Below are 16,182 nucleotides of genomic sequence, written 5' to 3' on the forward strand. Positions count from 1 at the left end.
CTGAGGGAAGGAATCAAGAAAATGACACTTCAGCTGAAAGAATACAAGGATTCTTATTGGCAGAAAAAGGGAAGAGGAGGCTCATTTTAGGTATGGAGGTTATCCTGTAGAGATATAAGGAGAATGTTAATCATGGAAGAGATTTGAAAACAGAATATTAGAGTTGGTAATGGAACTTAAGAGATCACGTGGTCTAATTCTTGCATTTTACAGAGAAGATCCAGAGGAAGGAAATGACATTCAGTTCTGATAAAATATTCTTTTTAGAATAGAAATCATCTTGATTTTTGCACATTGTTACCAAGGAAATTCTATCTGATCAGAAAAAGTTTAAGTGTGAAAATATGTAGTTCAGAATTTAGATTTAGACTTTGGTTATTTCTGATCTGTGACCACAAAAAGAACACATCTGATATACCCATGTACTGAAAACAGATCAGTCATGGATAATCAATGGTTATGAAACGTATTCTTTACTTGGATTTTGGAAACCATGAAGCTGAGGTAGTGCCATGCATTTATACCTTAAATCTCTTGGATCAAGCAGCCATTCTGCTCACAATATTGTTCTTTTAGAGAGGCCACTACTGTACAATTCAGCCATTGCAGTTCCCTAATCTGCTTATTTATAATTCAAAAGCTTGCCTATATATTAATGAACCCTTAATGAGCTGTTGAAAATGCCTGAATTACAGTCAAATTATTAAACTCAAACAACCCCTGTAATCATACTATTTGAGTGGGTTTTAGGTACTTTTCACATCTGCAGCTTTGTATTATGAAGGATATGGGTTTATTCGGAGAAAGCTTTGTAATAATTTTGACCTGCAATTTATTTATTGCCCTCAGAATGCAATAGACTGTGCAGATGCTCGCTTCTATTATCTGTGGGGCAGGTGCACAGCATGTTGAAAGGCGGCTAATTAGGATTTGCTGAAAGATATGCAAAAACTGTGGGCTTTACAACAAAGCCAAGTTCATTATTGAACAATGTTTTAGTGTCTGTTTATGTGATTTGTCTAAATCTTAGGAATCCTGAAATGAATGTTATGGTTATAAGTAGATTAAAATCAGTAGCAAAAATAGGTTTTTATTAGCATTATAGTATGTTGGTTGCCAGAGGTCTTAAATTTCAAACTTTATAAATATCTATTGGTGTACGGGTGTGTATATTTATATTATATACATACCTTTGTGTGTGTGTATGTATATGTGTGTGTGTGTGTGTGTGTGTATACACACATATATATTTGCTTTATAGTTTGAAAGCAAAGAAAAGAGAAGACAGTGTTTATTTTGATCATTTTATTTCAGTTAGAATATTTTGCCTTTTGAACAATACTAAACTCATTTTGTAGGATTGTGGAATTTAGAGTTGGAAGAGACTTTAGGGATTAATACTATAAATCTCTCATTTTACAGATTCATTCTAGTTCACCCATCTTAGGAGTCAATTAGCATACTTATAAATATACCAAAAGGTTTATTACATTGTAAATAATATGTTTTCATGGAAAGAATACTGTACTAAGAGTCTGTACCTTAGTTTACTTATCTAGAAAATAGGAACATTAAAACTGGTACTGCCTCTCTCATAGGGTTATTGTGAAGAAATGACTTTGTAAACATAAAGTACTGCATAATTGTTGTTATTATTGGGGAATTAGAACATTGTGTTTAATGTCAAAGGATCTGGCTTCCACTCTTGTCTCAGACACTTAATAGTTCTCTATTCTCTTAAAAATAGATCCCTAAGTCTTCATAGTTCCCTAATAGTTGTGTAATATTAGACAAATTACTTAATTCCTTTAAACCTCAGTTTCCTCATCTATAAAAGATTAATATTTGTGTTACTTGCCTCTCCATTATTGTAATGATTAAATTAAGTAATCTATATAAAGTATTTTAAAAATCATAAATGTTACATAAATATGAAGATTTTATTGCTATTATTGATAGTCACCTGACTTATTTAAGGCATTGTACTGCTAGTGAAATCAACAGTACTGGGTACATTGAGGGAAAAGGAAAAACTGTATCATACAGATAAAAATATGCCTATTTTTTTAGCTTGATTATAAGCTATTGTCAAAATATGACCAAGTATTTGAATTGAGATTTCCTTGAATATTTTTTAAAAATACTATTCTGAAAGATAACAATCATAAGCCATGCTCATGTTTTGTATAAATCAGACTTAGTAGAGAGAAAAGCATGACCTATTTTTAGATGTGCAAACTTTGATAAATGTGTCTTCTTTGCAGAGTATTGTGCTAGCTACTAGAAGTGATATGAAGTTTAATTAAGAGCACTATCCCTACCCTAATAGAGCTTTACTGTTTCAGAGGTAGAATTGTGACCAGCCTAGTAGAATTAGACAGTGGTTTGTTATAGTTGCAAAGCTTGGGATTTTGTAGTCTTAATAGAAGAAATTTGACATATAAATATAAAACAAGAAATATATAAGGACAACAAGCTAATATAATCAGATTGCAAAAAATTTAGGAAAACATTTCAAGTAAGTTATAATATATGGCCCTTGGAGATCTGTAATCATGACTTATCATGAAAGAAAACAGTTGAGTGACTTCCCCCTCACCCAAACTATTGATTAAACATCACATGTGAGTAAATTGCATCTTGATAGTGTTTTTTTTTTTTTAAATGAAAGGAAAAGTTGAGCTTTTTATTAAATTTTCTTGAATAAATTTAATACTTAAAATTTACAAAATGACTATAGGAAATCAGATCAACACAGTCATTTCTATAGTAGCTGTAGATTTTTAGAAATGTTAATATACATATGTACAATTGTTTCAGCGAGAGAGGATTTAACTAAGTAGCTCAATAACTTTTACCAACAGTAAATATTATACTTATTATATTTGCCTCTGATTGTATTTGTTCCTTCTGAGGCAATAAGGCTGTAGTATTTTATGTGTACACCTTGGGTGTATAAAATAGTACCACAGATGGTGAATCTTTGCATTCTTTTTTGATGAATTGACTTCCATTCTCTTCTTAAAATCTGGTCCCTTTTTATTTAAAACTATTAAAGATTTTCCCTTGTTTGCCACATTTGTTTGCTGTTTAGAGTCCTACCTTTCTAGCTTAATATATATTATGTTCCTTCCTGTTCTCTATGATTCAGCCATCACTCATTTGGTGCTCCTTCTCAGTGTTTTTGCACTGGCTGTCCTTATGCCACTTTTACCTCTTATGTTATACATATAGCTTTTCATGATTCTTTTCCTCTACCCCAAGATCCTAGTAATATCTCTTTCAAAATTATCTTCTATTTATTTTGTATGTATTTTATTTTTTGTATGTATTTCCTTTGACAGAATGTAAATTTGTTGAGGTCAGTTACTATTTTGTTCTTGCTTTTATATTTAATGGCACCTAGCATATTAGTAGTAATTGAATGAGTAGGAAAGCACCATGACTTTGTTAATGTTAAACTCCGTTAAAGACAGCAGCTCTGAAATTTATTTAGCTATGGAATACTTTTTGAAATTCCTTGATGAAATCAATCCTATTCATGGGGTTCTGAAGGTACTGAATCTTGACTTTCTTTCTCTTCTGTTATAAGTGGAAGATGACATCTAGGCACAGTATAGAGGAAAATAATTATATTTTCATTGCAAACCTTATGGATTTTTGATACTTCATTTCACATTTAATATTTTAAATGGAAGATATCTGAAACACTTTTTTTTCCCCTCCAGAGTGCATGTTCATGTTATGCCAAATATTGTGGTCCCATGGATCACTATGTGGGGACTGCTGATAAGAGGACAATCATTTGCCATGAAAATTTCACTGGATTTGGAGTCAGTAAACATTTGTTAAACGCCATTTGTTAAGTACAGCTAGTGCAGAAGTGCCAGCCACTGTACTAAGCATTGGAGCCAGATGACTTTGGTTACTAACTCTGTGACTTTGGGAAGAAGACACTCTCCCTCTTATTTTCTTTCTCTTTAAAAAATGGGAATAATATTTGCATTACTTACCTAATGGAATTATTTATGAAATAGTAGTTTGAAAATCGTAGAAGTGAAACCATAGAAGTAAGCTTTTGCTCTTACTTATCTCATCTTGATCTCTCTGTAATCTTTGACATTGCCAAATCACTCTCTTCTCCTAGGCCTTTCTGATACTTTTTTCTCTTCTTGCTTGTCTTATTGCTCCTTTTTTCAGTCTTCTTTCTTACATTTTGATTTAGATCATGCTTGCTAACTATGGGTAACACCCAAAGTTCTGTCCTGGGCCCTAGTTCACTTGGTGATCTCATTAATTCCCAGGATTATGGAATCCAGCTCAATGAATAATTATTATTTCTACTGGAACTTTTTTAACTTTTTACACTTGTGACTTCTTTTGGCCTGAGAAATTTTTATGGGACCTCGGATGTATAGTGTATAAAATAGGTTTACAAATTAAACATTTACTGATAATAAATCATAAAACAACTTATTTGAAAATGATTCTTTAGTATACATATAATTTTACCATTTATTAAAGACAAGCAAGTTTACTACTAATGAGATGGATGTACTTGTTTATTTTTATATAAAGAATTAAATCAGTGGAATATTTGATACCTTTCACTGTTGCCAAATTTTTTGTGACCTCCATATTCAGTTGTGTGACTTTATATGGAATTGTGACCCATAGTTTAAGAAGCTTTGATCTATACACATTGTTTTCAGATCGATTTGTCCTACTTTAATCTTTCTTCTGACTTTCAGTCTTTCATTTCCAACTGTCTGTGGGACATCTCAAACTGAATATTTAAAAAATTTCTTAAATTCAACATGTCCAAAACTGAATATCTTATATTTTAACCAATACCCTACCTGCCCTTCTTGCTAGCTTCCCTATTATTATTGAGGATACTACCATAGTCCTAATCATCTAGGTTTGCCTTTGCAGTGCATCCAAGAATCTACATATATATGGCAGATACCGGGCATATAATAAATGCTGGTTGTTATTGTGGTGGTGGTAGTGGTTGACAAGGTACTTTTGTCCCAAATAGTCAAGTTACTCCATCTTTAAAATGCCTATGTAATCTCTAAGACCCTTTTCAACTTCAAATCCTACAATGCTATGATATTTCTGACTTAGGAACTTAGAAATAGCCTTACTTTGGTCTACATGCCAAATAAAAAAGACAGTTTGATTGAACAGAAACAGAAACTGATGAAAAAATAAAAAGTGGGTACAGAATAGAAACAAGGGAATATACTCAAACTTTAAGAAGAAAAAGGAAAAACAGAAGTGAAGATAAAACCATGAGCAAATAGACTAAAAGGAAACTTTATATCAAGTGTAACAAAATGGATAAAAAGGTGGTTTATTTGTTGTTGTTTGTTTTTGTTTTTTTTTACAGAAAGTTTGGAAATATGTAGCATCTATGAGCCAGATATAAGGCAATAGTGCTTTACTCTTCAGCCAACTGACAGTTAATTGAACATACAGAAATAAATAATTGGTAGATGAATAAATAGAGTTTTAACATTTTGAAAAGATCTTAGAGATAATGTATTCCTGTTCATTTTGTAGATGAGGAAACTGAAGCCTCCAGAAAAATTATTGCTTATGTTTCATAGGATGTGACAAAAATTGGATTCAAACCCAGCTCTTCAGACTCTTAAATCCATTGTTTTTTCTGCTGTACCACAACAATAAGAATTTCTGAGTTATAGAGCTGAGAAGAATGAATTATAAAAGAGGAAAGATGAGGATATGGAAATACAAATATAATAAATCTATCTTAACAGATATTTGGAAAACATGCTGGTTTAGGGTCTGGGTAAGACATCAATGTGATCTGCTTGACTATATCTTATATTAATTTTGCTGCTGTATTTTTAAAAGAGTTGTAGAAGTAACTTTGGCTCCCTAAATGAATTTATGGTCTTAATGTATTATGTTTGCAAATCTTGTCTGTCCATTAACCTCTAAATGGGTGGCAAAAATAATTTTAGATATTGATGAGACATTTTTATTATTCACTTGAAATTATGTTGCATTATATTTTTAAATGAAGGTGACAGCTTCTTCTGAAATTTAAACTTTATCTGTGAGGTTAACCAAAAATAGATTGTAGCATCTTGCTATATTGTATAACTCAGGGCATCTAGGAACCAAATGTGTTTTCACACAATTGATGGGAAATCCAAGTTAGCATATACAATAGCAATGTTGCTATTCACTTGAATGCTTGGCAGCTTATAGATGTTACTGTCATGTAAGCTGCACTCAACACACAGAGTGTGTCCCACTGTCTGTAAATAACTCCGGGCGCAGACGTGGAAGGCAGAATCCGAATGCAAACATGCCCGTTGCCAACTTAATCTCCATGGGGATGCTGTGTAACTAGTGCGTGAATACCTGTTTTTAAACAGATTTAAAGAGGTTAATTGGGCTGGGATATTTTAGGTTGTGTTACATCTCTAATGAAAATGCTGATTTGAAGCTGCCATGACTCTGATGCTTTTTACACCACTATAATTATTTTAAAACTTTGTTTGCTGCATTGTTGATAGCATCTTGGCAGAGAGCCTGCATGACCTGATTAAACCTATGAATTGTCAGCCATGATCCCTAGTCCTCTGATGAGATTGCTGACTGGGCATCATTTAGGAAGTTCTTGATCGAACAGAGAAATTAGATTGAGATTGTTATGCCTAGTTAACACTTTTAACACCATATTTAATGCTGTTTGGCAATTGCTTAACAGTTTCTGTATAAAAAAAAAGTCAGCATAGCCAATTAATTCATAATATATGTTTCTCTCCCTCAAATTATATTTAAAAAAATCTCATTCGCTTTATTTTCCATTTTGGGAAGAAAGCATGTGACTTAAACATTCAAAAAGAGGTTTAAATTCTGAGTCTGACTACCAGAACAACACAACAGCCACTTTTGTTTGTTTGCTCTGGGGTCCTCTGGACTGGGCAGCAGAACACTAAGGGCTGAGTTCTGGCTCATCACTTCCCAGCTGTGTGACTGCAGGCAGTCATTTCCTCTCACTGAGGCTTCAGTTTCCTACTTTATTGTGAGGAAAATTATTTGATAACTGCATGAAGAGCTATTGACAACTGCTCCATATTTGGCAAGGACTATACCTTGCCTGTGTGAGCCATAGTTTCTCCATTTGCAAAATTAGAATGACAATCCTACCTCACAGTTGAGAAGCAAATGCATCTTAAACAAAATGATAAAGGAGTAGCTGTGGTGATGATTGTTATTTTCCCACTATACTTCTCTTGGTTTTTGCTTTTTCAGTTAAAAAAAGTGCTATACAGGTCTGGGAAAGGGAGACATTGAGTGTCTTAAATAGAAACTCAAATTTGTTTTGTCTTTTTTTTCTCACATCTCTTTCTTTCCCTCCCTTCCTCCTTCTCTTTCTCCCTTCCTCCTGATGAGATTAGATTCATGGAACCAAAATGATGAGATTAGGGTTCCTGGTCATCAGGGAATTAGATGATGAGATTAGTAGTAGGTTCCGGATTCAGAGAACCAAATGAAAGGGTTTGGCTCTTCTCAATCCCCTTTGGATTCAGCGCAAGGTAGAGAGTTGTGGGAACCCCCTTCTGGCAGTGCAGAGATCCTTTGTAAAGGAATTTATGAACCTGAAAAACTAGACTGATAAAAAGTTTATTATTGGCATTGGGAAAGTCAGCCTTTGCTATTTATGAATAAAAAGACTGAATTCCTTAGTGGCAAGGTCGTGACAGAGAAATGAAGTTTAGCAGAGAAATCCCGAAAAGAGAGGTATAAAGTTTTGTTAAGGAAATAGGTGAAGGAGATGAAAAGAGGAGTAACGCTGAAAGAGAATATCATTTCAGCAGGCAGAGATTGCTGCTATGCCAGGAATGGCATATTAGGTCCTCTGTAAGGATTGAGCTTAAAATTGGTTCTTTTTATAATAGAAGCCTTAGTTAGCAACTAGCTGGGGTTTTTGCTCTTGATCAGGTCTAGGTTTCAGCTTGAGCTGGAATTGAATAGAAAATCTTAGAATTGAATGGATGTCTCTTCAATTCAATAGAGTTGGAATTCTCCAGCTCCTGACTCAACCAGCCCCCTAGATAACAGAATGAAGCTGTTTGTCCCCAGGCAGGGTCTTTACAGAGGCAGGATTCAAGGAGACTTTTTCCCTCCTTCCCTCTTTCCTTCCAAGGGGGAATAATAGTAGCAGGAGAGTTCTGAATTTCCAAAATCAATAATATAAGTTAGAAGTAACTTTTAGATACTGAGGGAGAACTTGATATGATGTAATAGAAAGAGCTGATAAGGAAACAAGAGAACTAGGTTCTAGTTCTGAATTGCTATTAAGATATGACTTTGTCATATCACTTCTGTCACTTTTGATTCACAGTTTTCTGAAATATTAAAAGGTTTGACTAAATACTTTGAAAGGTCATTTCTTGCTCTTTGACTTTCTAATTGTATGAAATATAAATAACGAATTAGTCAAATTTAGAATATGGTGTAATGATGTTTCTGTTTGACCATTTTCTGAAATAAATAAAATACTTACTCTGTTCATTCTCTCTCCCCACCACCCTGTTCTCTGCTCCACCCCCTTCCCTTCTCTCTCTCCTTTCTTAAAGGTCTCAGCATCAGAGGAGCCCAGGAGGAGGACCCCCCAGATCCCCAGCTAATGAGACTGGACAATATGCTACTGGCAGAAGGGGTTTCAGGTCCTGAGAAAGGTGGGGGATCGGCAGCAGCAGCTGCAGCCGCGGCCGCCTCTGGAGGTTCTTCAGATAACTCTATTGAACACTCAGATTACAGAGCCAAATTGACCCAGATCAGACAAATCTATCACACAGAACTGGAGAAATATGAACAGGTCAGCAGCCACCACTCTCATAGTCCTGCGCAAACCTGCTATTGCTCTTCTGTTAGACTGCATTAACCAAATCCAGGGGCTGTGAGGTGTAGGAGTTAAAACAAAGAGAAAATTAAATAAAGTGAGTGTAAAAAATACAAGTGAGTTATTTGATTAAATGGAATGAAGACCCCTTGAAGATGAGACTTATTTTATGTATTTGCGTGCGTGTGTGTGTGTGTGTGTGTGCGCGTGCGTGTGTGTATGTATGTGTGTATAAGTTTCTCACTGGTCCCACCTGTGTCCTTATTTCCCTCAACCCTGAACTTTTTACTTGTTGCTAAAATAACAACCATTTGCAATTGTCATTTGGGTGGGAATATTGTTTATGGTGTGAATCATAAGAACAAACAGGATTCTATTTTGGAGTCTATTTTTGTGTAGTGACCTGTGTAAGTGAGTTCCGAAATTCTGTAATAAATTCTGGAACCCTTAGTCTAAGATTTAAATTCTTCAGTGGATCTAACCATAAGACTACAAAGTATGGCTTCCAAAAATGCCATTTTAGATCAGGATTCCCAAAGTAATTAGGCTCTGGCTTCATCCTTGTGAGGGATTAAGCTCACAAAATAGTTTAGGGTTTGGGGAGGGAAAACGTATCCTGGAGTTGCTTCTTTCTTAAGAATTCTGATTGTTAAAAAAAAAATTAGATTGAGAAGATCATTCCTAGTGATATATTGAAAAGATGTCAGTCCATTCAAAACACATTTTAAGTATTAGTGTGGCACTAAGAATCGTATCTGATGAAAAATACTTTAAGAAAATCTCATAATAAGGGCTTAAACCCACATTCTAAACTTTTGGGGCCCATGATTCTTAGGACAAATGTCATGAACTCTCCATTTTTTCATTCTGGGATCCTGCCCAACTTTGGATTTGTTTATTTCCTTCTCTTTCCCTGAGTTCCTCAGGAAATTTTTAGTGTTTTTATCTCCATTGTTTTTTCCACAAAGTTTGATTATAAAGTTGTTAAAACAATGGTTATTTCTTTCTCAGTAATGTGGACACTTCAGTGGAAGGTGGTATTGTTTTTATTTGTTTGTCTGAAGATTTAACAGGGAATTCTGATCTTACAAAAGAGGAGACTTGGAGTGGGAGGGCATCTGATCATTGTCTACAAGTACTTTAATGACTGTCATGTAGAAGAAGGATTAAGCTTGCATTTGATCCTAGAGGGAATGCGTAGGATAAATGACAAAAGGAGGTCACATTGGTTTGATGTAAGGAAAAACTTCCCAACAATTCAAAATATTGAATTGATATTCAAAAGTGGAACTGGGGGGTATTGGAAAGCTATAATTGGAAGTATTCAAGTGATAGCTGGACAAGCACTTATCAGGTATGTTGTAGAGGAGATTTTTATTTATATGTTAGATTAAATAATTTCTGAGTTCCCTTTAACTCTGAGGTTTTGTGATTTAGTCTGCTTTCTATTCTTTTAGTTCTTCAGTACTTTGAAAAATATGATTTCATTTGAGTTGTTCTCTCATTGATGGAGATCAGAGCATCTCTTCATCTTAGGTGGTCTTCATGAAGTTTATGTACAAACACTATTATTACTAAATCTTTAAACAGTTATTCTTGGAATATACGTTTTGTAAAAATTGATTAACTACCAAACTCTCCCCCAAATGACTATTGAACTGCCCATGAAAGTCTAAAAGCTGAATGATTATCCTTATGATTCATTTAGCTTGAGTGTTGGATTTCTTTTTTTGTAGAGGGGGAAAAAAAAGGAAATTCCTTTTCTGGAGAATTCTGAAAAATACTTCAGGAGATCATCATTTTATTGCTCTAATTACTTCCTTTATCAACAGAAATAACAATCCCTCCTTACCTTAGATGGTTTTCATAAGTTACAGTGACAACAAATATGGTAGCCACCTTCCTGTGGTAACCAATACTTCGCTAGATCTAATCTTTTAGGTTTTCTGCTATATCCTTTGAAAATTAAGTGCCAAATTCATATCACAATGCAAAATCAGCGGAAGATTTTTTTTTATTTTCATAAATTTAAGCTTTATATGCTTTGTATGCTTAAACTTTTCATATCTTGTTTATAATAATTTTTTATGTAAGGGAAAGTTTAAGAATTTAAGAAAAATCATTGTGTATTGTATTTAAAGGACATAGCTCTCTGATAATGATGAAATTAGATTCAGGGAACCAAAATGATGAGATTAAGGGTCCTGGTGGTCAGGGAGTTAAATGATGAGGTTAGTGGCAGGTTCAGGGTTCAGAGAACCAAATGAAGCTATTTGGCTCCCCTTAAACTCCTTAGGATCTGGTACAAGGTAGACAGTTGTAGGAACCTCTTTCTGGTGGCACAGAGGTCCTTCATAAAGAAATTTATGAACCCGAAAAGCTAGACTGATAAAAAAAAGTTTATTATTGGCATTGGGAAGTCAGCCTTTGCTATGCATGAATAGAAAGACTGAATTCCTTAGTGGCAAGGTCCCAGCAGAGAAGTAAAGTTTCTAGTAGAGAGATCCCAACAGAGAGGTATAAAATCTCGTTAGGGAAATAGGTGAGGATAAAGAGAGGCTAATGCTGAATGAGAATATCATTCCAGCGGGCAGAAGTTTGCTGCTATGCCAGGGATGACATATTAGGTCCTCTGCAAAGTCTGAGCTCCAAGTTGACTCTTTTTATCTACAAGCTGGGGACAGTTCTTGATGGGGCTGCATATAGCTTGAGCTGAATTGAATAGAAAATCTTAGAATTTTCTAATTCTTCAATTAGAATTGAAGAATGTAATTCAATTGGATTGGAATTCTCCAGTTCAGGACTCAACCAGCCCCAACTAGATAACAGAATAAAGCTATTTATCCTCAGGTGGGGTCTTTACAGAGGCAGGATTCAAGGAGGCTTTCTCCTTGAAGGAGTTTTAGAGAGTTTGGGGGCTCCCTCGTCAATATGACATGAATAATTTTCAGTAAACGAAACCTTTCACAGCTTTAAAAGGTTGCATGGAACATGAATAAGAGAAAATGTTTCTAACTTTAGCATTTTCCTCAATAGCACAATTTAGTGTTTAAAATAGTTACATCAAGACAGCTAGATGATGTGGTAGATAGAGTACTGGCCCTGGAGTTACAAGAACTTGAATTAAAATCCAGCCTTAGACACTTAACATTTCTTAGCTATAGGACTCTGAGCAAGTAACTTAGCCCCAGTTACCTCAAAAAAGAAAAAAAATAGTTTTATCTTCTTGTTAAGTTTTCCCTGTCTTGCTTAATGAGAACATTATGAGGTAGAAGAGGCCAATGGGTAGCACATGAAGTTTTGCTGGACTTTACAGAATTAAGGTGATTCTTTATTATTACCAATTTCAGTCCCTTTGGTCTTTCTTAACAAAGTTTTATTGATGCCTTTTTTTCATTAGTATTTTCCAAATATACCTCCCCTTCACCAATACATATCTATTTCTATATCTATATCTACATATAGATAGATAGATAGATATAAATTAACCCTCCCTTATAACAAAGAAAAATAGTTAAGCAGAGCAGACCAGCACAGCATGACTGATAGGTATTCTGCCTTTATACTAACACTCACTATTGATTAAGTTCTCTATAGAGGTAAAGATTAGTCTACAGACACTCATTCAATTCTAAAATTCTCCATTTCAAATGTAAGATTCCCACCCAGTCCCAAGCTCTAGGATCTGCTCATAAAACTAAGTACCACCAACAAACCTCTTTACAAAATCTCCAGATTGTACTAGGAGCTTTCTCTCTTAGTGATATTCAAAAATAAACTATCCTATTCTGTGCCACAGATAACTTGGGATTTGTGAATTCTTGTCACTTGCACTCCTCTCCCTCTGTCTTTCTTTTCTTCTTTCTCCAAGTTCAGGTTCAGATTTCATCAATACCTTTCCTCTAAATGGATCATAGGGTTATAGATTCAGAGCTGAAAGGAATCTCAGACGCCATTTAATCCAATCTCCTCATTTTATAGTTAAAGAAACTGATACTGAGGTACCTTAAATGACTTATCCAAAGTCACTCAGGTAATAAGTAACAGTAGAAGACCCCTAAGCTCTCTGATTTTAAAGCTATTTTTCTTTTTACTGTATCATACTACTCTCTAAAGAAGATATATTCTCAAATTTTCTTCGGAACAAAACTGAGTCTCAGAAATAAAACTGGAAAAGTGAGAATACATTCTATTTTGTATTATTTTAAATTAAAAGTGAAGCAAGTATATGTAAGAATTAAATTTAATTGTAAATGTTAATTCATCTGATATTATTTAGAAGGAATGATATAGCTATCTTTATTTGTATGTTTCTTACCATTTGAAGAAAAATATTTACCAAAAAAAGCAATATATAGGCTCTGTATACTTAAGTATTTCAAAATATTCTTGATTTTTCTAGTGAGGATATTGCTTCTGCTTATATAGTTTGTGGTCCCACTTGATGTTGCTAAAGAAAATACATCACTTGGTAACATCTTTTTGTGATGAGGCTTACTTCATATAGTTGGACTTGATCTTTGACAACAGTCTGTTAATTAGTTTTCAATTGAAGTCATTCCATGTTGGTAAGACCTACTCAGACTTTCATTCCATTGATATGTCATTCATGAATAAGCATAGTAGTATGACTTTAGTTAAAGTGCTCTATATGAATTTACTGAGTTTTATTTGTAACATGACATTGATTTTCTTGCAAGTGCCATTGTCTATTGCTGGGGCAGTCAAAATCCTAGCACTTAGAGCTGAAAAAGATCTTAGAAATTATTATCTAGTCAAGGGCATTATTTATTATGTGTTAGGTCCTTGTACCAAGTGCTGGAGATGCAAGGATAAACTTGAAATACTTCCTGCCCTCAAGGAGCCAATATTCTCATGGAAGACAATATATGACAGTAAATGACAATAGATAGATAGATATGTGTGTGTATATTTATATCATACACACACATATCTCTAATACATGTATACACATATATCAAAAACACAAAGCACGTACAGGATAATCAGGTGGAACAGCAAGAAAGTCCTCTTGCATTAGGTAGCTACTAAGCTGAGTCTTGAAGAAAACTAGAGATTCCAAGAGGTAGAGGTGAGAGGTGAAGAAGGTATGCCTTCTTTGCATGAAGGAGAACCAGTACAAATACATGCAAATAAGTGGTTCAAGGAACAGCAAGAAAGCCAATCTGGCTGAACCATAGATAATGTAGAAAAGAAGTAAAGTGTAATAAATATGGAAAGGTTATAAAATTTTTTAAATGTCAATATAGAGTTGTTTTTTTTTCCCCCAGAAGTAATAAGGGGGTAATAGAGAGGTGTACGGGAGGAAATAACATGATTGGATGGATGCGTACTTTAGGAAAATCATTTTAACAATTATTGCTGGTAAAGATTGATTAGAGTGGGGGGATATTCCCAAGAAAGGAGAGCAAAAAGATTATTGCAGTAATTTAAGTGAGAAATCCAATCCCCTCTTTTTACCTATGAAGAAACTGAATTCAAAGAGATTAAAACCAAAGAGACTAAACCACCCACCTGACAAATAGCAGAGTCTGGATTTGAACTTATATCAAATCAGGGTATCTGTAGAAGCTTCACCACTGTGATTTAATTTAGCTGTAGTTAATATTAACTACTTTTTTTGTGGGAAGAGAAGAGAATATACATTTATATAACTCCTACTATGTACTAGGTACTATGTTAAGTGCTTTACAAATACTTCATTTGATCTTCACAGTAACCCTATGAGATGGATGCTATTATTATCCCCATTTATAATTGAGGAAACTAGAGATTAAATGACCTGCCTTCGGTCACACAGTAAGTGTGAACTTGGCTTTTTCTAGATAGGCCCAGCCCACTATGCACTGAAACACCTAACTGCATCTCCTTTATGTACTGAGTGTCCTTAAGTTAATTGCAGGACTGGGCAACCTTTGAGATACCTGTACTCTAAAATTCTATGCTTCTATGAGTATGTAAATCATAAGCTCATAAGAGTTATAGATTCATAGTATTTCAAGCCAAAAGAGATCTTAGAGATTATGATAGCATTAATATTTTTCACTTTGTTCTACCAAGAAGAGATGGGTAAGTATTATATGTTCTCTGAACAAAACTTGGTTATTAGAATTAGGTTATCTTTTTGGGTTTTGTTGTTGTTGTTGTTTGTTTGTTTTTCTGTTAGCACTATTGAAGCCATTATGTTTTCCCAGTTTTGCTTACTTGATTCTGCACTAGTTCATGTAGGCCTTTTCTTATATCTTTGAATTTTTCATAGTTGTCCATTCTTACAACACAGTAGTATTCCATTACTTTCATATGCCACAGTTTGTTCAGCCCATTTGTAACTATCTAGTTTGTTCCCTTATTTTATTTTATTTTATTTTTTTGCTACTGCAAAGTCTACTGCTGTAGAAAATAAACATTGTAGATTTATAATAACGTTCATTATTTGCCAAGTACTATTTTAACTAATTTAACAAATTATGGGAATATAAGTATAAGTATGTAAAATAGTATTTGCCTTCAGGAGGCTTACATTTTAATGGGGAAGACAGCACATGAAGAGAGGTGGTTGGAATATAAGACATGATGAAGTAAAAGCTCATCTATCAAATTGAGTATTCCAGGAGGAAAATCCAAGATTTTCTTAGGGGTGGCTGGAATAAAGAAGGTGGTGAGTGAACCGGGGCTTTTTGGGTATTTGTGAGGTTTTTCTCTTTGATCTGCTTAGAGGTATGTCTTTGAATAAGGTTTCAGGTCAAAGGTTGTAAACAGTTAAATGACTTCTCTCATCGTTAACCAATTATTTTCCAGAGCATTCACAGTTTTGCCAAGAGAGTATTACCTGTTTTCCCCAAACTTTTCTGTTAGTCAGTAAACATTAAATGCCTACTGTGTGTACTGTATGATGTCCTGGAAAAACAAAGAAAGATTAATGACAGTCTCTGTTCTCCAGAAGCTTATTCTAATAGAGGAGATAACAAAAATAATAATAAACAAACTATATGCAGGATAAATAGGAAATACTAATCAAGAGAGAGTGAAAGCACTAGAATTGAAGATGTTAAGGAAAAAAAACTTACAGAAGATGGGATTTTAGCTGAAATTTGAAAAAAATCACAGAATCCAAAAGGCAGAGATGAGGAAAGGGAGAATTTCAGGCTTAGGGTAATAGCCAGTAAAGATGTCAGGAGTTAAGAGAGAAAGAGTTATCATTCCAGAGGCAGCTAGGAGGCCTATGTTACTCTTTCATGAAATATTTGGTGAGGAAATAAGATGTAAGAAGA

At 34.3% G+C, this 16,182-nt stretch overlaps 1 protein-coding gene across 2 annotated transcripts in view; it reads left to right on the forward strand.

Annotated features, from left to right (window-relative positions):
• Positions 1-16,182, forward strand: part of PBX3 (PBX homeobox 3) — a 293,498-nt gene that overhangs the window by 191,852 nt on the left and 85,464 nt on the right. For both annotated transcript variants that reach the window (XM_051979650.1, XM_051979651.1), the window contains exon 3: positions 8,625-8,866. In XM_051979650.1, the coding sequence (XP_051835610.1) occupies positions 8,625-8,866 (242 nt within the window). The remainder of the gene's footprint in view (positions 1-8,624; positions 8,867-16,182) is intronic.

The sequence above is a fragment of the Antechinus flavipes genome, chromosome 2 (assembly GCF_016432865.1).
Source record: "Antechinus flavipes isolate AdamAnt ecotype Samford, QLD, Australia chromosome 2, AdamAnt_v2, whole genome shotgun sequence".
NCBI lineage: Eukaryota > Metazoa > Chordata > Mammalia > Dasyuromorphia > Dasyuridae > Antechinus > Antechinus flavipes.